General features: G+C 40.6%; 1 protein-coding gene across 5 annotated transcripts in view; it reads left to right on the top strand.

Annotated features, from left to right (window-relative positions):
- Nucleotides 1-324: 324 nt before the first annotated feature.
- Nucleotides 325-24,796, top strand: part of KCTD16 (potassium channel tetramerization domain containing 16) — a 226,305-nt gene continuing 201,833 nt past the window's right edge. The window contains exons 1-3 of one of the 5 annotated variants that reach the window (XM_028529010.2): nt 325-415; nt 1,735-1,812; nt 2,186-3,321. In XM_028529010.2, the coding sequence (XP_028384811.1) occupies nt 2,490-3,321 (832 nt within the window). In that variant the 5' untranslated portion in view covers nt 325-415; nt 1,735-1,812; nt 2,186-2,489. Of the gene's footprint in view, nt 416-816; nt 1,813-2,185; nt 3,322-24,796 lie in introns of those variants that run through there. The other 4 variants (XM_028529011.2, XM_036014358.1, XM_036014356.1 and 1 more) reach the window with 4 other exon arrangements.

Consider the following 24,796-nt stretch of genomic DNA (forward strand, 5'->3'; position numbering starts at 1 on the left):
CACTTTTGGTGTCTATAATTTTTTAAATAGCAATTTTGGGGAATGGAGTGAGGCTCACATATATTATTCATAGATGAACTACTATGTCCTTACTGAGAGTGGGAGTCCCAAAACGCCGGCGCTTTAAAGGGGAAATGGCTCACTTACTGTAAACTGCTGGCTGGGCCGTTGTTGACTGGCAGGATCGACTGGAAGCACTTTGTTAGCGGATTAGGTTGCCCTGGAAATATCTTCCTGAAACTCTAATGATGCACTTAAGGGAGTCCTCCGGGACAGGAGTAAACTCTTAGCAGGCGTGTCTTCCACCAGAGACCTCTGAAGCTGAGTGGGGAGGGCGGGCGTGGGGGCACACCCAAGAAGATGCTCAGTGAGAAAACGGCCCCAGAGAAAGAGCACAGGTTACAATTTCTAACAGGTAAGGTAAGACAATGACTTAGTGGTGCGAACTGTGAGCTTTCTGAGGGTAGCAGTGCTTCATGTATTCTTTTGAAGAAGCACGAATTCCGGAGAGACTGTAAATATTTATTTACTTATTTGCTGGGGGCGGTGGCAGAGAGATGGAGCAGGAGGAAAAACATGAGGGGGGTGTTTGAGAGAACGTGGTTTAACCCCTTGGTTAACAACAACAACAACAACAACAACACACCAGCTAATTTATACTTTGAACGTTGGGATCTTTCAGTGTGCTTTAAGAAAAAAAAAAGCAAGCTTTAGAGGGGAAATTTGCCCTTCTGCAGAAATTCAGTGCCTGTGCAAAGGGTTGGTTTGTAGATTTTTCAAGTGAAGAACCACTTGCGTTTCTCTCTCCACTGGTTTGGGCTTGTTTCGGGGCTGGGGGGAGGCGGTGGAGGTGTAAGGAGAAGAAAAGAGTAAGCAAAGGCCCTGGGAAACTACGAACTCCGCGGCCGGGCGGGGAGGGAAGCGGCGGCGCGGCGCGGCGTCCCCGCCCCAAGCCCGGAGCGCCCGGGAGTCGCGTGCCCACGGCCGGCGCGCGGCGTCCCCGTGCAGTCCCGGCAACCTGTCACCGAGGAGGACGTGACTCGGCGCTGCCTCCGCTTTCCCCAAGCCATATTCCTTTAAGATGATGTAATAGTCATTTCCCTGGATGGTTTCTTGCCTGCACTGCTGAAACAACAGCAGTCCAACTGCACTGGGAACTGTGGAACCGCCCAGCTCCGTCGCCCGCCCGAGCAGCCGGAGCCCAGGACTCGCCGGTATCTCCGCGCTTCGGCGGCGCCGGCTCCCACCCGCTCCACCGGCTCCCACCACCTCCCACCGTCTCCCAACGGCTCCCAACGACTCCCAAGGGCTCCCAACGGATCCCAACGGCTCCCACCAGCTCCCACCTGCTCCCACCTGGCTGGGAACATGGGAGCCCCTTCGCCCTTGCCGGCAGGTGGGATGGCTACCTGGGACCCCAGCAGGGCACCTCTGTCTTTCTTCCTGCGTCTGGGCTTTCCGAAAAGCTACTAAGTCCTGGTACCTCTTGCAACTCGCTTCTGTTTGAACGATTCTTGTTGAGGCTTTGATTTTTTTTTTTTCTTCCTGGAGACGCTTTGGTTGAATATTTGTCTCTGCTTTTCAACCCAATCACCTCTTATCACCGTTTAACTTTCTTGTGACTTGCTTTAACGAGATTGAAAGTGAATATATACGTTCATACATGCAAATATACATTTATATAAATATATAATCTTTTCTGAGAGCACACCTCTCTGGCACTTTCATTAATAGGCTCGATGTGGCTGTGCATTCTGACTGCTTTGCAAATGGGCATTTCTTCACAGGACTGAGTTTCCAGCACTCAATAAGGTAAGTTCTGAGGTTTATTGATTTTCCTGTCCAGCTGAAAAAAAATCCCCTTTTAGAAGTTGAAAATTGCATAGTCCTTTTAAATGCAGAGATACAAATAAAAATGTTTTTAATACTAATTGCTGGAGACAGACGTATGGATAAACATGTAGACACAAAATAGTTTGAGAGGAGCTATTGCATTGGAGAAAGGCTGAAACCAGTAGTTTCAGGGCTGCTTATGTAAAATTATCTCTCCCTCCCTCACACCCTCCCTGCATCCCTCCCTCCCCCTCCCTCCCTCTCCCTCCCTCTCCGCTCCCCTCTCCAGCAGCTCTCTCTCTTTCTGACTCATACTGGGTTTGAGGAAATAATTTTCTCTTTTTTCCTTTAGACAGATCTCTGAGTAACTGGGGACTTGGCCTGCCTTCTCTACTGAGCCCGGGGGAAGATCGAATGGAGATGAGTTGATTATATTCCATGAAGTAATAGCTTACTACCAGCCAGGGTTTAAACTACTTCACCTGTGGACTCTTCTAAATTTTGATTTCTTGGGGAAAAATACAGGGGTTAGTGGAGGTCATTTTTAATACGTTTGCATCCTTCTCCCTCCCTAACAAGTTGATGTCAAGGATAAGGCTGTGAGCTCTTTGGATTGCACCTTCAAATCAAAATAGGAGGAGGAAAGGAAAGGGACAATGGCTCTGAGTGGAAACTGTAGTCGGTATTATCCTCGAGACCAAGGGGCCACCGTTCCCAGCTCCTTCCCTGAGGTCATGGAGCTGAATGTTGGGGGACAAGTTTATTTCACTCGCCATTCCACCTTAGTAAGCATCCCTCACTCCCTGCTGTGGAAAATGTTTTCCCCAAAGAGAGACACGGCTAACGATCTAGCCAAGGACTCCAAGGGAAGGTTTTTCATTGACAGAGATGGATTCTTGTTTCGCTACATACTGGACTATCTCAGGGACAGGCAGGTGGTCCTGCCTGATCACTTCCCAGAAAGAGGAAGACTGAAAAGGGAAGCCGAGTACTTCCAGCTCCCAGACTTGGTCAAACTCCTGACCCCTGATGAAGTCAAGCAAAGCCCGGAGGAATTCTGCCATAGTGACTTTGAAGATGCCTCCCAAGGAAGTGACACAAGAATCTGCCCCCCTTCCTCACTGCTCCCTGGCGACCGCAAGTGGGGTTTCATTACTGTGGGCTACAGGGGGTCCTGCACCATGGGCAGAGAGGGGCAGGCAGATGCTAAGTTTCGGAGAGTCCCTCGGATTTTGGTTTGTGGAAGGATTTCCTTGGCAAAGGAAGTCTTTGGAGAAAGTTTGAATGAGAGCAGAGACCCTGACCGAGCCCCAGAAAGGTATACCTCCAGATTTTATCTCAAATTCAAGCATCTGGAAAAGGCTTTTGATATGTTGTCAGAGTGTGGATTCCACATGGTGGCCTGTAACTCCTCCGTGACAGCATCTTTCGTCAACCAGTATACAGATGACAAGATCTGGTCGAGCTACACTGAATACGTCTTCTACCGTAAGTGCAAAGGGTTGTTTTTGTTTTTTTATGTGCACTGATTCTCTTTACAGACGTGTATGGTCTGGGTGTTCAGTGTCTAAGGAATATTATTTAGGAATTTTTTTTTAAACTTGAGGTATAGAAAGAGTATTAGAGGTGGTTGTTCAACTCTCATGTCTTACCTAAGGCAACCTTTATCTGTTTTTCCAACTGAAGTCAGAGAATATTAAAAGGCTTCAAAAAAATCACAAGATGCAAATGATATTGGTATAGGTATTATGTGAGATGAAAACAGACATGTGTATCTGTTTGCCAGATACTGAATTGTGAAGTGAGGTGATGATTAGAACTTGGCCCTTGGTCTGTGAAGGTTGGTAGACTCAGAGTGGATGAAGTGCTGCTGTCTGTTTTTGTATCTGAACTTTGGGGGTCTATTAAGCTGGTTGCTGAAGACTTGCTTTCATCAGGGGCTTTGAAGACACAAGTGGATGTTGTACCTAATGACGTGGTTTTGGCTAGATGGCAGTGCAGACTGATGAAAGACCCCCTTTCTCCCTCCCATAATTCTTTAGTAGTTTGTATTGAGACTTGAGTTGCACTGCAGACTTAATTAAGCTGACTTCATTTAAGATCCATCTAAAAGGAGCTAGATCCTTGAGACTTGTCAATCACATGCAAACATCTAGTTAGCTGAGGTGGAGGTGATAGAATTACTGACATGAAAGGGAAAATAGGGAAGGAAACTGTTGTACGGAAGCTTTTTAACTCGGTTTCTTCGAGGTCAGTCCATTTGCTTAAATGATGACTTTCAGCACAGATTGCCTTCTTTTAGGAAATGGCATATTTTAGATGAATTATAAGCCATTGACCTTTGAAAGGAGGGCAGTAAATCAGTCGTAAAGTTTAGTGCTTGATTTAACTGCTGATGTTCAACAGGCCTGTGAGTAGGGGAGTGAATTCCATAAAAGATATGTTTTCATTGTTAACATTCTATTTTCTCTCTTATTTTAAGGCAAGCCCATACATTTAGGGGGTTGAAACACCAGAATTTATTTAAATATAAAGATACAAATGAATTTCTTAGACTCATTTTCGCCTACAGTTGTGCTCATTCCTTGTAGAGGGTGCTGGGAATCTTGGTGAATTGGTCAGTGGGAAGTCAAGTTGTTCTGTACTAAGTTGACACACGCTGGGCTTTTTAGAAGTGAAGTCATGTGGGTTGTGCCTGTGGAGAAACATGAAATCAGCTCCTAGTTCTGAAGTGTGTTGATGTGTAGTAACAAGCATGATTTGGTCTAATAACCCTATCTGTGGCCTTTATCTATAATCTACATCTTCCCCTGTGCTGGAGCTTAGCCGAAGACACTGTTCTTCCTTCTGGTGAATTTCCAACTCGTGCAGAGATAAGACTAGCTTTTCAGCCATCCGTGGAGGAATCTGACATTATCTGTGATCCTGTAGGACAAATATCTTCTCCTCGCTTTTTGGATAAAATGTACCTTGGAGTTCAAATCTTGGTTTGTGATATTTACCTTGTTCTCCAATTTCTAATATTTGAAAACAGCATCTTAAAATGCTTCAGCCAAATAAACAAACTAGCTCTACCCCCCAAAAAGACCATGATGGATTTCTAATCACTTGTTCATTTAAATGAGGCCGGACCCTGAAATGTATTTGCCTGCTAGCTCAGTGTCATTTCTCTGTCCATCAAAGACTCATGCATCTAACACTGTGCCCTTTTTACGCTCCTCTGGACGGGCTCTGTTCTCCTGATCATATAATTGTTCTCGCTTTGTTGGACTGCTGAGAGGTTGCTGAGGAGCATTTTGCTCTCCATCCCTCCAAGGACAGGCTAGCACAAATACACAGAGACTTTACATTGCACAGCATGTATGTTACATATGATATACTTCCCCATTTGCCTAACATCCAGAGCTCAGGGTTAACTCTTCCACTGTCTTAGGACCAACAAAACTGACAGCTGGCTTTCTAGGGTGCGTAACAACTTCCTTGCAGCTGCTTAGCCATAATTATTTAATTAGAAGCTGCCAACTGTGCCTATATAAGCATTAATTCATCAAGCTGTTGTGCTCTGGTTAATGGGCTGAAACTATTGGGAGGTGCTCTAAAGCTGACTACATGCAGTCTTTGGCAAGCCAGTGCGAGCCCCACAGAGCCCCACCAAGAGCTACAGAGCCCCAAGGCAGTATGTACCAGTGGAACAGAGAGCTCAGAGGGCTGAAGGCAGGAGCCCTAGCCTTCCAGATTTGAAAAGGCAACGTGGATCCCAGGCAGTGCCCCTGTATCCTTAAAAAACTAACTGGCGCACACACACAAAGATGTTCTCTGCAGAGCAACTCAACTTCTTCTTAGGTTATATGTACATATACATGTATATATGTAGTATATAAATTTTATATATAAATAAATACATATGTGTGTTTATAAATAAAGAGAGAGAGAGAGAGAGAGATATCAACTCCTTAGATCCAAGACTCAAGGAATAAACTCCATGCAATCAGACTTTTCTAAAAACCCAGGGATAATGCAGAGTCACTTTGCCTGGATCCATATCACAGTGAAAAAAAAATTAATACATTGCATGTAGCGACTGACAGTCATGGGGAGAGACGACTTCTTTCCCTGTTTACCTAATTTTCCCCCAAGTTTTCTAAGGGACAATTGGGAGACCAAAATCTCCATGTATTATTAACAGGCTAGATTCTTGTCTCATTTTATCTTCATGTAGACCTAGAATTGATGGTCAGCATCCAGTAGTTTTGACTGAGTGTTAATGTAGTATTATGAGCAAGTCAAGTCAACAGATGTCTATACTGTGTGCTTAAGGGGGTGGTAAGAAATGTATTTGTCTACATTGCTTACATACCAAAATATGATATGTGAGATGCTATAGATTATGATTCACATATTAGCAACCAGGAAAATGTGATATGGGAACATAAAAACACTTATACTAGGACTGCCTCTCGAAGTGTTTTAGATGCCTCCTTTGTTTTAATTTCAAACAATGAGAAAGGTACCTTTCCTCCTTTCCCACCCAACTAGTTAAATAATTACCTCTTTTCTGTTCAAGTGTTTTATAGAAGGCAATATCATAAACATCAGAGAATGCCTTCTTGAATCACCTCTAAATGAAATGGGAGCTAAGTAATTTGCAAAAGAGAAGTCCTGCTTTTGAACCAGATACTCAATAGCCATTCATACCACTTAGGAACAAAATCACAGATGCATGGAAATAAATGAGCCTCTTATTTAGAGCCATCTTCCAGTCCCAGAGAGAGTAGGAAGACTGTTCTTGTTTGCAGAGAATTATGCACTTTTCCTTAATCCTACTCATGAGTGAGTTACTTCAGACAAATGCCTGAAAGCACTCAGATTGAAAGGCATTTACCTCTCAGAGAACCTTGATAACATGACCACAACTAGGGAGTTTAATTCATAGGATGCTTACTCTGAATTATAGAAACTGATTATTATCTTTTTAACACATTGCTTCTTCTAGGTACATTTTAACCTTTCTTCTCTTTGTTTCATTAAATTTAAGGGGTTGTTGCCACAAAAGTCTCTAAATTGCATTACCTACACAATATATATGACCAGGGCTGTTGAATGAGATGGAGTGTTGGAAAAAAGTAGATCAGGAAATGATTTCTCAAAGAATTCAAGGGCATGGCCTTGTATTGGGAAGGAATATATGGTTCCAGCCACTGAATAATACAACACTAACTTTAAACCTTCAATAAGTAAAACCATATGGTGTTTGTTTGTCTTTCTACAAGTTTTCACTTAGCTTAATACCATCTGGGTCCATCCATGTTGTCAGAAGTGGTAAGATTTCGTTCTTTTCTATGGCCAAGTAATATTCCACTGTGTGTGCGTGCGTGTGTGTGTGTGTGTATGTATTCAGTATATCACATGTTTTTATCCACTCATCATGGCACTTAGGTTGCCTCCATATTTTGGATATTGTAAATAACACTGCAATATGTAGGGGTGCATATATCTTTTTGAGTCACTGTTTTGGATTTCTTCAGGTAAATACCCAGAAGTGGAATTCTGGGTAATGAATGTCAACTGTTAATTGAAGAAGTGTTTAAAAGCTTCAGTAAGAGGGTCTGTTTTTATAGGAAAACAAGTGGAAATGCATCTGTCCTGAAATGATTCTAGCTTCTTTCCTTCTGGTTACTTGAAAGATACCAATGATAACTTCAATTTATTGCCTGTAGAGATATGATATTGGCACATTCAGAATGAAACAAACCTTCAAACTGTGAAGGTTTGGTCTTTACCACCATGGACATCTCTTTCTGCGATGACTTTTGCCTTGTCTACATTTTGTCTCATCTTTTCCTCCATTGTAGTTATTCCTGCTTTCAAGTCCATTCTCTGTGCTCTAATGAACACTGGTTGCCAGTAAAAATTCTGTTCTGTCATTATATTTAGAATACTTTTAAGGCATGGTGTCACTTTTCTTGTTTTTTTTTGTTTTTTTTAAACATAAGAAACCTCTTAATGGTCGTGGATCAGGTGACCTTGTTTCTGGAAGGTAGTGTTCTTAAGGCTTGAGGTGTTTTAATTTATAATTTAAGAATATAGCACAATTTCTGTGTAAATCTTCATCATGAAGTCAGTTTAGACCTGTGCTTAGGCAGATATTGGATGGTAATGGTGATGATAAAGGGCAGGGGTGGTGGGTGCAATTTCTTCTTTCATCTTTAAGATGCTGTGCTCTGAGCATTGGGCTCAATATAGTAGTGATATAAGAATGTTAGTTAAGTATTTTATTGCATTATTATTTTTTATCATGCCAAACAAGATGTATTAACTAAGCCCATCTTGTGGCAGGTGATTGAAGTATTTTCTTCCTATGCCTGCAGCATCACTGAATGAATTTGTCAGCAAGAGAAGTGTCGACCTGTGGCTAGAAGAGGGAGGTCTCTGAGGTTGCCCCCAAGGGCCTTGATATGTTTAAAAAGAACAAAGAACACAACTGGAAAGAGAAGACCAAATGCTCCTGATAGTCTAATGAGGTTTGAATGTTAACAAAGGGATTGGAAGTAGAAATAGCTGATAATTTGCCACGAAGCTCCATTTGAAAGACCTCCAGACACACACTGTGGAGAGGAGTGACTTGCATGGGAGAGAGAGTCAGCCCAATGCATAAAAAAGTTCCTTGAGAAACTGATAGATGGATGCTCATTTCTGCATCATAACTGGCTGTTGCTCTTTTTCTTTGATCTTTGCTGTGGCTTTCTACAAGTACTGGATTTCTTGTCAGGTCAGTTAAAAAACTTAGTGCAGAAATCTTTATATGCATCCAAATGTCAAGACACCAGCTCTTATAATTACAATTATTATTATAAGACCAATTTTGTATCATATCTATTCCTACCTACTTTCCTCTCTGTCTGCACTAGATTATTTTGAAGCAACTTTCATACACCTATTATTTCATTCATCTACAAATATTGTACTATATGTTCCAAAATAAAATGAACTAAAAAAATAACACAATATAATGCAATTATCGCATGCAAAATTAATATAGTGAGTCCTCACTTAACATCATAGGTAAGTTCTACAACTTTAGTTGAAATGTGTAGCAAAACCAACTTTACCATAGACTAATTGATATAAACAAGAGTTAAGTTCCTGCGGGATCTCATCACCATCATGACAAGATGATGTTGAAAAAATGACATTATTTGAGGACTTGCTGTAATTCTTTACTATAATTTAATATCTAGTTATTCAGTTTTTTTCTTTTCTCACAATATTTTTTTTAAGTTGTCTTGTTTGAGTCAAGATCCAGATGAGTTCCATTCATTACCTTTGGTTGCTATCTTTTTTTCTCTTTAAAAATAAAAAAAATATTGTAACTTACATGCAACAAAGTGATAGTATGTATATCTTAAATATCTTTTAATTTCTCCTTTTCTTTTCTCCCCTTGATTTTCTAATTTGTTTGATGAAACCAAATTGTTTATGATGTTGAATGTCCCACATTCTGGGCCTCACTGATTCACCTCTATGATCTCTGTGATACCATAAACACATTTTTCTGACCCCTGTATTTTCTGTGAATTTGTTATATCTAGACTCTAGATTCCAGAGGCTTGATCAGATTCAAGTTCATTATTTCTGGTAAGAAATCTTCATGAGTGATGAGAAGTTCACATGTAATTTGCTTTGACAGATTGAAATGCTATGTGCTATAAAGGCAAGGGAAGGACACCTTGTTATGTTTAGTTTTAAATATTTATCATATAGATAAGTAGCAGCTGAGATCTGTTTATTACCTGCATTGTCCAAGTGATTCTGATGATTTGGCAAGCAATAAAAGAGACCTCTATTTGTCTTCCCAGTCGTTCATGCACTGTCTAGTATTCCACGGCCAGGGTCATCATCAGACTGGGCTGCTGTCAGGATGCAATGAGCCTGCCCAGATGTGTGTACTTGGTCCACCCTCAGGGGAGGAATCGTTTTGGTTGGAGAAGGGTGCAGCCTGGCTATTCTAGTTTTGTATTTTTGGATTCTTTCAACTATGCTGATGCTCCACTGAGCTCGTCATCTGCCTTTTTCCCCCAAACCACTTCTTTCCCTGTGTTCTTCATCTCCACAAATGACAGTTCAGTCATCCAGTTGCCCAGGGAAAAATGAAACCTGGATGTCATCCCTGACTCTTCCTTCTCCCCAGCCACTATCTCCAATCTGTGACAAGTCCTGTTGGTTCTTCTTCTTCTCTCTCAAGTCCATTTGTTTCTTTTCATTTCCACTGATGCTACTCTGGCCCAGACCACCAGCATGGCTTTTCTAGATGACTGCAAAGACACTTAAGTGTTCCTCCCCACCTCACGTCTGGTGGCGCTCCCTTTGGATCTGTTCTGTCTGCTGCAAATATGATGAGATTTCTGTAACGTGAGCCTGACCATGTCACTCTGCTGTCTACAGTTCTTCCCTGCCTCACACTGCCCTTAAATTTGATGTGGACTCTGCCATGCATCACAGCCCCTTGTGAAATGACCTTTGCTTTCCTTCCCTGAACCTTCTGTTGCCATCCTGCCCCTTGCATTTTTAACCTCAGCTATCCATGACTTCTATGCTGTTACAGACTTGCTTCTTCTGTTTTGTATGTGACGTTTCCTATTCTGCATTCACCTGCCTTGATTAGCTAAATACTCCAGGACCCACTATAGAGGTTACTTTTGGGGGGATGTCTTTCTTAGTCATTGTAGTTGGATAGGCACCCCTTATCTTTGCCCCATATGGCCCTATTTTTCTTTACCATGACACAGGTAATATTGTATCATATTTGCTTATTTAAGTCTCTCCAACATGAAGACTGTAAGCTCTGGGAAGAGAGGAACTGTGTCTGTCATGTTCATCATAATACCTGGCACAGTACCTGGCAAAAATGTACATCCTCCATAAATAGTTCTCAGAAGGACAACGAATCAATGCCCACTGCAGCGTTCTGTTGTGGGTGCGATGCCCCTGCCTTGACTATGCCATCATGTTACCTCTTAATGGAAGACTGGAAGAGCTGTGGCAGCGTGATGGTGCATTAAATAATAGTAGTGGCATGGTGGTATCTCCTAATACCACTCCATGCTTCCGGTACCGGGCTGAGCACTTGAATACAAACCCGAGTTCTCACCAAAAGATGCTCTGCTCTTAGCACATGTGCAGAGATTCTAGCTCAAGGGAACTGAGAAAAACATGAGTGGCAGTCTTCTTCTAGTTGGTTCACCCAAGCAGCAGCACGTAAAAACTGGGGGAGGCCCACATTTAAGGAATAACCCAGTAGGGACGCAGGATTCAGAAAAGTGCTACAAGGTGGAGAAAAGAGCCCTAGTGGGGAAAGAACCCTGCTAGAATGCAAAGTGTGCAGAGAGAAGGACCAAATCGCCTTCTTAATTTTCTTACTGCTAAAGGATTCCATTTCTTCCTTTGCTCCCTTCCATAAACAGTAGTGGCCATTTATTAATGCCAGAGGCAGTATAACGTGGTTTTGGAGCCTACACTGCCTGAGGTCGAATCACTAGCTATTTGGTCATTGGCATATTACATCCGTGCCTCAGTATGCTCATTGTAAAATGGGGATGGCAATAATAGTACTTGCCTGATAGGGTTGTTGTGAAAATCAAATGGCTTGATAGGTATTGAGTGCTCATGACAGTGCCTGGCATCCAGTCACTGCCACGGAAGTGTTAGTACATAATAACGAATACTAGCCTGGATGAGACACCTGTGGTTCCTCCTTTTTACTTACCTGCTTCTTTCTGATATGTCCTCTTGGATACTTGGCCCAGTTTGTTGAATCCATGCAAGTTGAAACAAACAAACAAAAACTGTCCCATATGAGGAAATTTTTACTTTTCTAGTTTTAGTCCTCTGTCCCATTCCAAAGTAGGAACTATTAGTCATTTCCCCAGCCTAACTTATAGAGACCTTTTATTCTGAATATATCTGCTATAATGTGATAATGAACTAGTTACACTGATGAAAATAGGAGACGACCCATTATACATAACTCAGTGGCACATTTAAGAGACTTTCAGACGATTGTATACTGTTTAAGCCAACATTGTAGACTGTCCATATCAACACTACTACACAACTAAATAGAGAAAAGGATAACTAGGCTCTTGTAATGGTGGCTTTTCTGTAAAGTGGGCCCTGGAGCACCAGAGAAATTCCAGTGACTGGGAGAGGGGAAATGGGCAAATGCATGTTAGAAGGTGGCAGAGGCATAAAGTTAAAACTAAGGGAACACTCTAGGCTTGGAGAACTATTACAGAGTTCCAAAAATACTCCAAACAGAAAAGGAGCTGGCCTGCGATGCAAAACACATCAGTCACTGGTCAAGCATCATGGCTAATTTTCTTCCAGTGAGGCATTCAGGTACATCAGGTGCAGAAATTTTCCTATGGGCCTGTGCTTGCAAATTTGCCCTGTAATGCAAATGGAAAATAGATTTCATTTTTCATTAAGTTGCTTTCTAGCTAACCAGGTGAAATATCTTTTTTTTCCTTTAAATGGAGGGATACCTGTGTGGAGTTGTAAAATTTGCCAGGCTGCACTGGAATAGGGAGGTATGAACCCTACTTGTGTAAGAAAAGTATGCCTCAGAAAACGAGCAGCTCTGCCTGGTGTTTCTGGATAGATACTCCTGTGGCATGAAGCCGTAATGACTGACGCTATAATGTGTGAAACTTGCAACATTTTAAAGTCCATTTTTAGGCCCATGGGGGCTCAGTAATGTAAAATATTTGTTGGAAATAATCTGATTGCTTCACATTTACTGGGGACCTGCTTTCTTGTATAAAGTACCTTTTTTAGGATTTTTCAGTTGGGGTGTATAAAAATATATCAGTATGCAAAGAATGAAGATATTTTTCCCCATTTACCAAGTACTTTCCTTTAATTTTTAAAAATCTTCCAGTTACAGTTCACACTCAATATTATATTAGTTTCAGGTATAGCATACATAACTTAACAAAGTGACCCCCGTAAGTCGAGTACCCACCTGATACCACATAGTAATCACAGTATTATTGACTATATTCTTTGTGCTGTGCTTTTTACATCTTCATGACTGTTCTGTAACTACCCATTTGTACTTCTTAATCCCTTCACCTTTTCACCCCCAACACCCTCCCACCTGCTGACCATGAGTGGCTTCTCTTCATCTGTGACTCTCTTTATGTTTTGTCCGTTTGTTTCTTAGATTCCACATATACATGACATCGTATGGCATTTGTCTTTCTCTGACTTATTTCACTCATCATAATACCCTCTAGGTCCATCTGTGTTGTCACAAATGGTACGATTTCATTCTTCTTTTTTATGGCCAAGTCATATTTTATTGTATGTAAATACCACATCTGCATCTTCTTTATCCACTCACTTATCAGTAGGCACTTAGGTTGCTTCCATATCTTGGCTACTGTAAATAATGCTGCAGTGAATATAAGGATACATATATCTTTTCAAATTGGTATTTTGAATTTCTTCAGATAAATACTGAGAAGTGGAATTGCTGGGTCATTTAGTTCTATTTTTAATTTTTTTATCTCCTAGTACTGTGCTTCTCCACAGCCAGCCAGGGAAGCGATTCACAATGTGCCCAGATCCAGCTGCAGGCCCTTCTCACTTTCCTCCATCTGCACCTTTCTGTAAGACAAGCGTGTGTGTGTGTGTGTGTGTGTGTGTGTATCTTCTTTTCTTCTTTTTCTTTTTTAAAGATTTTATCCATTTATTGTTAGAGGGGGGGAAGGGAGGGAGAAAAAAAGAGAAACATCAATGTGTGGTTGCCCCTTACGCTTCCACTGCTGGACACCTGGCCTACAACCCAGGCATGTGCCCTGAGTGAGAATCGAATCCACGGCCCTGTGGTTTGCAGGCTGGCATTCAATCCACTGAGCCATACCAAGCAGGGCTATCTATTTTATTTTCTAACAGATCTTGACATTCCTTCATCAGAAGGATCTCCTTTCATAGGCAAATTTAGGTCTAGCCTCAGAGACTTGTCCAGAAATGTTTTCTACCTTCTGTCCCCGTAAGTAAATGTCAGGCACTGCTTTGACCTTGCTCTGCCCTTTGCTTTCGTGTGTTAGCTTCCTACAGCTCTGCAGTGGTTGGCTCAAACACTCCTCGTAGAAATATTTATTGAGTACTTACTCTGCACCTGAGACTGCATGCAGTTCCAGAGTCACCTGTGAACGAGCGGCATGTGGTCAGCGTACTCATGGAGCATATGGTTAGGAAAAGCTTAGACTAGTAAGTGGGCAATTTCAGTCTAGTGTAATGGGCAAGTGTAAACTGGTATGAGAATGGGGCGGGGGCTTCTAGTCTGAACTTGGGGTATCAGAAAATTAAAGCAGATTTTATGTTAACGGTAAGCGAGGAGAAAATGCTCAAGTCTTTAATGCATTGCTGACTTGAAAATACTAGATGGCTGGCGAAGTCATAAAAGTTATAGCCCAGGATGAGTTAGAAGACTATTAAGATCATTAACAATCATTTCATGCCTCAGCGAATGGGATTTTCTCCAGTGATAGCTGTGTGAATGATTTAGTTACTCTGGGAACCAGTATTTTTCCTTTCAACTCTTTAGTTCTCTCTTCCACTCAAACCTTTGTCCAGTGAAAGTGCAATTTGCAAAACCAGGAGCCACACTATAGCCTTAGATGACCAGTAACTCATTTTAAATACACTTTATAATTTTGTTTGTGGTCTCCTTTTATTATGATTCTCAAAATGGTATGTGTCATTATTATTTTAACTTTATGGATTTGTCAGTCTCATGCACAAGAAGTCATTTTCTGTAACTGCCACAGTGCTGAACATGGGGGTGCTTAATAAGCATTTACTGAATACATAAATTTATAAAACTACATTTTAAGGCAAAAAAATGTGAAATGTAAAATGAACAAAATTCGCCCCCCCAGTTTTACTTGATATTAAGTTTTAACCATGGACTCACTCTGTGAGAGACAGTGAAAATATGGCTGTGTACATTGACGACATCAGACCTATCTGGATAAAAATCTTAGTTTTGTCACTTCTTACACACACATACATACAGGCATAGATATAAAGGGTCTGGCACAAATAACGCCCCTTTTTATTATAAAATCTTTTATCACAAAATCATAAGCATGTAATTTGGTAACATAACAGTATCAAACTCAAGCATACTGTGTAACATTTTAGGTGAAATGTTCAAATTAAAACTATAAAAATTATAACACTCACATTATTACCCTACCAACCACACTCAAGCAGGTGTTACTTCTGCCAGACCCTATATATTTAAGGGGAGATTAATCTCTGTCTATATAATCTCTGTCTACTATAGTAGACATGATTGAGGGGAAAGAAGAACAGTTTAAAGATTGAGAGAGGGGATAGAAGGTATACACAATAGCAGAAAACTGGCTTTGATGAGTCACTGAGCCCTTGCAACCCTCTGGTACCTCAATTGTATAACAAGAATAGCGGACCTATTTAATTACCTCATAGGACAATGAGTAGCAAATGGCATGACATATGAAGTGACTCTGGTGCTTGATTAGATGTCTGCTATTAAGGCCGATTTTATCTTAGCATGAGTGAACATCTAGAGAATGTGTTAAGGAAAAGTGACCACACTCAAGAAGAGGGGGATTAAATGCTTATTTAGAAAGTTGTTAAAGCATTCAGATGGTCACAATAAGCAGACAGGTTTTAGTGGGACTGACTGCAGCACCTGCACTACTTGGGTCTTCTCGGCTTGTGTAATGATCATCCGCTTATGTCTGAAGGTACTGGCCAAACAGATACAAGCAAATCCCTATGGGAGCCCTATCAGTGGTAGTGCTGAGGGGGAGCTGGAAGCATATCTTTGATGCTAGAAGGAGCACCAACTGGATGTACAAAATCAGAGCATCCTGGGTGGTGAGGGAATCTCGTGATTTCATGATTGCTTCCTCTCTTTGAGTCTCCAGGCTTTAAACGAAGGCCTCGATGGAAGCTAGCATACAGCATCTTTGACAGTGGTGGTGTTTGGATTGTAGTGGGGATTGGGTGTAAGATATTCTTCCCTATTTCCTCTTTCTTTTTTTTCTGGTGGCCTTTGGGACAGTTACAGGAAACCTAGAGCTCAGTGGCACTGTTTGAAAAATCCTATCCCTGCCCTGGCTGGCGTAGCTCAGTGGATGGAGCGCGGGCTGGGAACCAAAGTGTCCCAGGTTCGATTCCCAGCCAGGGTACATGCCTAGGTTGCAGGCCATAACCTCCAGCAACCGCACATTGATGTTTCTCTCTCTCTGTCTCTCTCCCTTCCCTCTCTAAAAAAAAAAAAAAATCCTATCCCTGATATTTTAATCAAATGTTGAATTTACATCTTATGAAGAATTGCCTTTCTACATTTTTGATCAGTTTCTTAGCTGTGTATTCCTTTCTACTTCCTTTATTTTCATTGGGCTTATGCTGGTACTCAGGACCTAAGTTTTAGTGAAGGGTGAACTGGAGAAAGGCAATTATTAGAAAAAGTAAAGAGCAAAACTAAATTAATTTTGCTTCCATCTTAGGTATGTTAAAGAGAAGCCACCTTAATTATCCACCAGCAATGAGAGTTATTGCTATGGAAACAAAGCATGGACAATGGTCTTCACAACTGACTTTATGGGCTTTCTACCTCGTAGTTTGGAATTGTTTCCTAATAAAGCCTAAGGTTAATATATTATTCTGTTAGATCAATACAATATATATTTCCTCCACAGAGCTTAGGGGACGATGGTGAAACCTCTGATTGAAATGGTGCTTTCTATCCTGACGTGCAGAATTAATGGTAAACAAAAGAATCTATTTTGGGGGTATTTGCAAATAATCCCTCATACCAGCCATATTCTTCTGTATAAAAACACTGGACTGCTTTCTTTTTATCATAGCTGTATTTTTATGTTGTTTATAGCCTGTGAATTGCCTTGGTAACTTGCTTCCTTTTATGGGAAAACAAATTTTCCTCTAAACAAGCAGATGCAATGTAATCAAATAATTGCTATCCTAATTTGCAGCTGAGGCCCTCCTGAGCAGACATAAAATGTAGGTAAGCAGTGGCACATAGCTAAACTCTGAGATGCGAGCAACAACAGTCATAGCTATCCTGGGCTGAACTCTGTGTCAGGCATCAAGTCAAGGGTTTCTCATTTTATCTTCATGAAACCTTTAAAACAAGAATCTGAGGCTCAGAAAGGTTTCACTTGCTCAAGGTCATGGTTAGTGGCTGCTACAGAATTTCTGTATGGGAAAAACCTAGTAGCGTTAAGTTTGAGAAAAGTTCGTTCATTTATATCAAGAATGGAGATACCAGTGGACTGATGGCAATCAAGGGTGTGTGATAGATGGGGATGGATTTTGAAATAACCCTCCCTACCCCATAGACCCATGTTACTGCTATGTGACCGCCTAGCTGATAAAGCAGAACTCAAACCCAGGTTGCCCTGACCGTACTTCCGGCACTCTTGGCTGTCATGCCATAACACAAAAATACCAGATGGCAGTGCTATCTTTTTCAGACTGCCAAAAGCAGCTCTTCAAGAGAACCGCCTCCCATGATTAAGTGAGGAACCCACACACAGCCTCCAGCAGGGATGGGATGGCAGAAGGTGCTGGACAGGCCTGGTTTTCCGTTCTTTTTCCCCTTCAAATTTCACGATTTTCCCGTGATACAGCCTTAAAAATTTAAACCAGATTGGGCTAAAATCTGCAGATCTGTCCTCAGTTACCCACACAGAACTTCTGGGATACAAACTCTTTTCCCAGAGACTCCTACACAGCATTATTTTTAAGAATTTGATTGCCTAGGTACCACAGATATGAAAAGGCACAAGATTTCATAGTACACAAAGATGTCAAAAGCATTTGAAATGGAATAGGAAAGGCTTATCCTTGTTTCCTCTACTCTACCAAGTACCCAAGAAAAGAAAAAAAAGTAATAGAAATGACAAAGATGAGTTAGTAGTCTCTGGTTCTAGAATCAGTAGCAAAACCGAGATGAGTGAGGTAGCCTTAAACAAGGTTAATCCAGATGCCCTGACAGGCACTGTTGGTCCCCAGAGAAAAGGCACGTTTAAGCATGAATCTGTGACTAACCTGGAACTCTGTTTCAGTAATAAACACACTGCAATGAGCCGCTCTTTTAACAGCTTGCCTGGTTTTAAATCTGGGGAGAGTTACTTAAGAATATAATTTTGGTGTAAGTATTTTATGTTACTTCAGAATTATCTTTCCATTATACAACAGCAAGGCTACAATCAAAATTAAGAAACATGATTCTTGGTTTTAAAATCAATTGACCCTCTCAGCCCCTTTCCATGTAAAATCTCAGTGAAAATTCTAGAGCCCTAGAGATGAGGAAGTCTTGCTTGGCACCGTTTTTTATAGGTTGTGTTTTTCTCTACGTAATTGTTTACTTGTCTCAAAATCAGTTTAAACACTGCTGACTGAGCTCACGTCACACGGCAGACACAGTGCTTCGTAGATACTACAGTGTTCTCTCTTTGGGACAGTCTTAGGGGAGGATTAGTTTTTCCCTCTCACAGATGGTGAAGTTGAGACCTAGGGAAATCTTTACTCAGGTTCACAACTAGTGAATAATACAGTCAAAATTCAGACTTTGGTCAAATGTCTGACTCTGAAGACCAAATGCTTTTTAATTGCCAAGTTACATCAGATTGTCCAGAGAAATACAAGTATTTTTCTACAAAGTGAAATATACAAATTAGAGATATAGAAAATGAGATCAAAAGAGGATTTTCTAAAAGATGGTAGAATAACCCTGGCTGGAGTAGCTCAGTGGATTGAGCGCGGGCTGCGAACCAAAGTATCATATGTTCGATTCCCAGTCAGGGCACATGCCTGGGTTACAGGCCACGGCCCCCAGCAACCACACATTGATGTTTCTCTCTCTCTCTCTTTCTCCCTCCCTTTCCTCTCTAAAAATAAATAAACAAAATCTTAAAAAAGATGGTAGAATAGTATATTTGTATGCTGATAGGAGGGATCCAGTGGCTAGGGAAAAGTCAACAATACAAGGGAGGAGAGAGAGCTGGAGATAAGTAAGAACAAATGGGATTAAGTGCAGAAAGAGTTTATTCTTTGTTATGAGCCTTGTCAGTTCATCTATAGTAATAGGCTGTGTGAATGCAGAGAGGATGTGCCATAGATGTAGTAATAGCATTGATATAACAAGTAGTAATAGAACGTTTGGGTACAGACACAGTTAATTGACATGGTTTGGTAGGAGCTTGTTGATGGTTCCTTTAGCTTGCTTCTATTTGCTCAGGAACATAAGCTGAAAGACTGAGGATGGAGAAGGAAGTGTTTGAAGTTTGAAGAGAGAAAAGATGGTGTAAAATAGTTATCTAGGACTGTGGAAGAATGAATAAATAGGGAAGTGAGTTGACCAGAAGCATTAAGGACTCACCTGAAGCAATTGGCCATGCTCACCAGAAGCGTGGCTGTACATTTTTCTCCAGCCAAGTCCAGCTGCGTGGATGCAGGTGGGGAGCAGGCCCAGATTCATCCTACCTAGCAGGCAGAGGACTTGAAGATGTATTCAAGAGAGTTATTAAAATATTGATTGTTAAATTTCATTTTGGAAAGAAATTCAGTGAGGACATGAAGGAGATGAAGGTCACTATGGAGTCAAAGCGTAGCTGGAATCTAGTACTCGAGAAAATAAGCTATAAAGACAGGAGGAGATGGTGGGATGTTTGTAACTGAGCTCACAGAGGGTCAAGCAATTAATAACAGTTCAGGGTATGACCTTGAAAGTGAATGGCTGAGGGAGTGAGGAGGATGTGATTGTGGGAAGAGAGAGGGGTTGGGAGTATTCAAAAATCTGTGCAGATGTTGGAAGTTCCAAGAATGGTGATTTCAGCTTCATAACAAGTCTTGTTATTCTCCTCTTAGAATGAAAATTGAGGCTAACAGTTGGTAAATAAGTCCAAGGTAGGAGGCATCAGCACTTGCGATTTGAACTGGTTTGTAAGACTCATCTCTTTTACCCACAATGTACAATGGTTTCTATGTATGGTATGGTTTTCCCTGCCTCTAAATGGTGCCTAATTTAAAGGAGTTGGAGGGCACTTGGAGTGTTGTCCTGTACACCAAAAAGAATAAGGTTGCAGGTTTGATTCCCAGTTGGGGCACAGCCCTAGGTTGTGGGTTTGATCCCTGGTTGGGGAATGTATGGGAGGCAAACAATCAATCTCTCTCTCTCTCTCCCCGCTACCCTCCACCTCTCCCCACTTTCCTCTCTCTAAAATCAATAAAAATATACCATCAGTGAGGATATAAATAAATAAATGGAGTTGGGGGATTTTCATATGTTTGTGTCATCTGTATACCAAACCTGTCATTCAGTGACATAGGTTTATTAGGCATTTACTAACCCCCAGTGTGCCACGCTGTCCCATGTTCCAGGGCTACAGGATGAAAAGTATTGTATGGAATTGTAGTTGAGAATTCAGCTTCAGCTGCGTTATTGTCTGTCAGTATGAACATGTTTGAATAACTATTTGAATATTTTATTGCATCTTGCCCTTATTATTTTATAAAAAATGAATAGAGAATAGCAAGTGAAAATGCTGATGTTGATGGTAAGAATCATATATCTCATAAGCTTAACATAATTGAGACAAAGATGGAAATCTTTAAGCATGCTGAAAGAGGCAAATTTTTAGCCTCAGGTGAATGCCACTGGATGTAAGCCGGTTGAGTGAGTTTTCAGTTCGGAAGAGAAAAAAATCATAGTTTAAAAAAGGTATGAAATGTAAGAACTCTGTAATAAAGATACTGTTAAACATGAGCAGTATAATTAGGATATTACAATTATTTTTTTTCTTTTTTGGCAGTGTCCATCATGTAAAGTGCAGATCTCCAGTTTGATAGATGCAACTAGACATTCACATGTGATTTAAGGGATGTATTATGTATGACTATGTGGAACACTTGTATAATAAAGAAATGACACGGGTATTAGAAAAAACAGAAAAGGAAATACTTGGTTCAGTGGATGATTAGGGATGTCTTTCCTGAGGAGGCAGTTCTTGAGCAAAGTATGGAGAATGAGGAGTTTATCAGGCGGACAATACAAAGAACAGCATTAAAGGCAGTAGGGCAAGCAGGTGCCATGGTGTGGGAAAGAGATCGAGTGTGGCTTGTTTTCTGAAAGTCAGGGCTAGAACTTCAGGGCAGGGAGCAGACAAGAACTTTGTCTAAAGGTAAGTAGAGAGCAGATGGTGAAGGACCATAAATGACATGCTAAGCTACTGGATGTTATCCTAGATGGTGGGAGGTCTGTAGGCATCTAGTATCCACATAACATTCTTATCAGTGTCTTCCTTCTGTTTTCATTGCTAATTTAGTGTTAGCTAAATTTACATCACTGTTGCTTGATGCTTATGTAACGCCCTGTTATGTCTGATTTGTGGTATACTTTTCTGGGCCCCGTTCTCATTAATTTCTTCTTTTCAGAAATCTGGCTTACTGAGTCTCTCTTCATTCATTTATTTGATAAATGTGTATGGAGTACCTACTTTCTACCAGATGTGTTCTAAGTACTAGGGATTCAGGCAGAACAAAGTTTCTGCTCTCATGAAGCTTGCATTTTAGAGGTGGACATAGGTTGTCAAATTTACATACAAATATTAATGTTATTTTAAATTGCTATTTCATGCTAATATTGTAATTCCTTTCTAACTGGGTTTTAACTTACCTAGTAACAGGGTCCATAGTATTTACCCCTACTCTGTAGGTTAAAGAGCCAAAACAGTATAAACTTAAATCATTATCCATAAATAAATACTGCTTACAGGATTTGCATAGGCTGAACTAGACAGAAGCTGACAAAGTCACTCCCCATCCTCTGATATACCTTTGCTCCCTGCTGCTGTCAAGAGTGTTCCAGAAATAGAAGCACCACAGGAAGAGGAGACAAAGGTTTTATCTAGCTCTTCATTAAGAGAGAGAGTTATTCTTAAGTTGTGAATGTTCTTGCTACTTTGATGGTTTGCCAGAGGATAGACTATTGTTTCCTTGCAAATTCATATATGGTCCATTTTCTTATATTCATATATGAATTTTTTAAGTTCATGTTTTTTAAGTTCATGTTTCAGATAACCTCCTCATGTTCAAATAACAAAGCTTCTGCTAATGACAATAACAATAGCAATAGCTAATATACAGGATGGGGCAAAAGTAGGTTTAGAGTCATTTATATGGAAAATAATACAGTAATTAATAAATAATAACACAAGAATAAACTCTGTGTTTCACAGACTCACAACTGTAAACCTACTTTTGCCCTGCCCTGTATTCTGAGAACTTGCTTGCTCTGTTAGATTCACTATCTGAACGCTCAAAACAATGGGCTCAAAGTGGTTGAGCTGCTTGTGCCGGGTCACACAGCTAGTGAAAACCAAAGCTGGGGGCAGGCCTGAGCTCTGGGTTTCCGGATCCTGGGCTCTCAACCACTGAGTAATGTGTGACTGTGATGCCAGAAGGCCAGGCTACCAACAGTCTTTTCTTCCTGGCAAATTATCACCTTCTAATGGACTCTAAACTAGGTTACTCCCTGAGGTAGATCCGACAGTCTTTAGAGCAGCACTCATCAATAGAAACACTAAGTGAGCCATGCATACAGTTTTATATTTTCCAGTAGTCACATGAGGAAAGAAATAGTAAAATTAATTTGAAGAAAATCTTTTATCTTGCCAATATATCAAAATGTTATCATTTTAATATACTGCTAAATATTTTTCATTGCTTCAATTTTTAAATGTAAAATGATTAAAGCTAAATGAATTTTAAAATTGAGTCTATCAGTCACACTTGCTATATTCAGGTGCTCAGTAGCTGTGTGTGGCTAATGGCTACTGTCTAGGAAAGTGCAGCCACAGAGGGTCCCGTTATAAGGAGCCTCAGGTTGTCCACTGACATCATACATGGATTCGTGTGTAGACCCTGAGATTTCGTAGTTACTTTTTAATATCAGATTGAAAACATGGAACCTTTGTTTCAAGCAGAGAAGTTGTTTTTCAATCATTGTAGGATTATGTCTTCTAGATTTTGATAAGTGGTTTGCCATATTTCCAGCTTGAATAGGCCTCTAGTTTCATAAAGGAAGACATATCAACTGTTAAACAAAAGAAAGTGATGTCAATTTTGAAAGTTAATGGCTTTTTAAATTTGTTCTTATAGACACAAGATGGAGTTAAGGGCTGTGATCTTTGTTATTTTCCTTTGTCATTTTGCCAATCCCAAGAAGAATTCTGACTCTATCATTTTAAATTCATTACCTCATTATGTTAAAATCTTCATTGTGAGGGCTTGATCCCATCAAGGTCAACTGTTTCCATCGAAATTTTACAACCAACAGGGAGTCTAACCTCTCAGCACTTTCCTGCTGAGCCTGGGACAGAGAACAAGAGGAAAGAAAAGAGATGTCGAAAGTTTGCGTTCAGCCCTCTTTTTTCTTTCCTCCAGCTTCGTCCCTCTTTATTTTACTGTAAAAGACACACAGTCTAGTGATAATGGCTTCAAGTTCTGCCCATAGTCCTTTCCCCAAAAGACTGTGCTGTTAAATTATTTGCACTTTAATTAGAATCCATAGGTACAATTCGGTTTTACACCCTTTAGATCTTCCGTAAACAGGACAGATAATAAACGTGAAAGAACCCAGCTTACCTTGAAAGATAAGGCAAAACCACCCAGGTGTTTGGATTGTGCTGACTGGTTTTATCTAGTTGTGATAAATCCTCTCCTGTCCTGGTAGGAAGGGGAGGGGGAGAAGAGGAAGAATGAAAAAACACTAATTAGTATCCTTCATTTAATTTCTGCAGTGTCTGCTTTGCACCTAGGAAACCATAGTATTTAGTAGACAAAAGTCTCTAAGGATTAAAATGCAATTGTAATATTTTCTGCTTAGGCAAAAATAAATAACAGCAGGAGGAGATGGTGTATTGTGAAGAATATAATCTTCAATTATTGTATTTTTCCTTTGTACAGAATCCTTTGCCCTCCTAGTCATCTGATGCCGAACAGGTGCTGTATTAGCAGCCAAGTTTCAGTAATGGGGAGGAAATTAGTTGCTTTTGCTTTAGATGTTGCCTTTGAATGTTCCAGATTCAAAAGTCAAGATGAATTGTTCCAACCTTCGAGACTCTAGCCATCTATCTCTAAAGGTAATTCCCCAGCCTCATTCCACAAGAAGAAGTGCAGATTGTGACCCTCTTTTGAAAAGTGTAAACTATAAAAGCTTCACACATTTTAAAAAAATTCAGTCTGTCTTGGTCAAATAGCTCCTATTTACTGCATATTCTTCTCCATCCAGGATCACAGTTATTTAAAGAGGTATTGAGCCAATGAAGTAATTTGTAAGCAAGTTCACTCAAACCACAAAGGCACGTAAACACAGTGGCTCTTTAGTAGAAGGTCCTGGACTTGGAATCAGCAGGCTAGGGGTTTATACCCCAGCTCTGCTATTTACCAGCTTTGTGAGCAATGGTCAAGCACTGGACCAACTGATTCAGGTTCTCCCGCAAACAATGACAGCAAACCCACCCACCTGCCTGGGTTGTTGCATGGCTCAAATAAGATGTCTATAGGAAAACACTTGGCAAACTAAAACTGTGCAAAGAAGTTGTTTATTTATATGTAAACCCTACACATCACAATCCCTACCTTTTCTACAGAAAAAAGTTACAATGATAAAAAAAAATAAGTTACTAAGATGGGCCAAAAACTGACCTCTCCTTAAAGGAACCTCAGCCTTTTCCTCTCTCTCCTAATGAAAACAAATACATCACCAACTGTCTCTTTGGATAAAAGCTAAAAGCTTCCAATAATCTATAAAAAAATAATTGCCAGGAAATATATGTACTAGCCTCACTAAAGCCGAGTTCAATTTCCACCCTATGAA

This window comes from Phyllostomus discolor, chromosome 13, assembly GCF_004126475.2.
Source record: "Phyllostomus discolor isolate MPI-MPIP mPhyDis1 chromosome 13, mPhyDis1.pri.v3, whole genome shotgun sequence".
Taxonomy (NCBI): Eukaryota; Metazoa; Chordata; class Mammalia; order Chiroptera; family Phyllostomidae; genus Phyllostomus; species Phyllostomus discolor.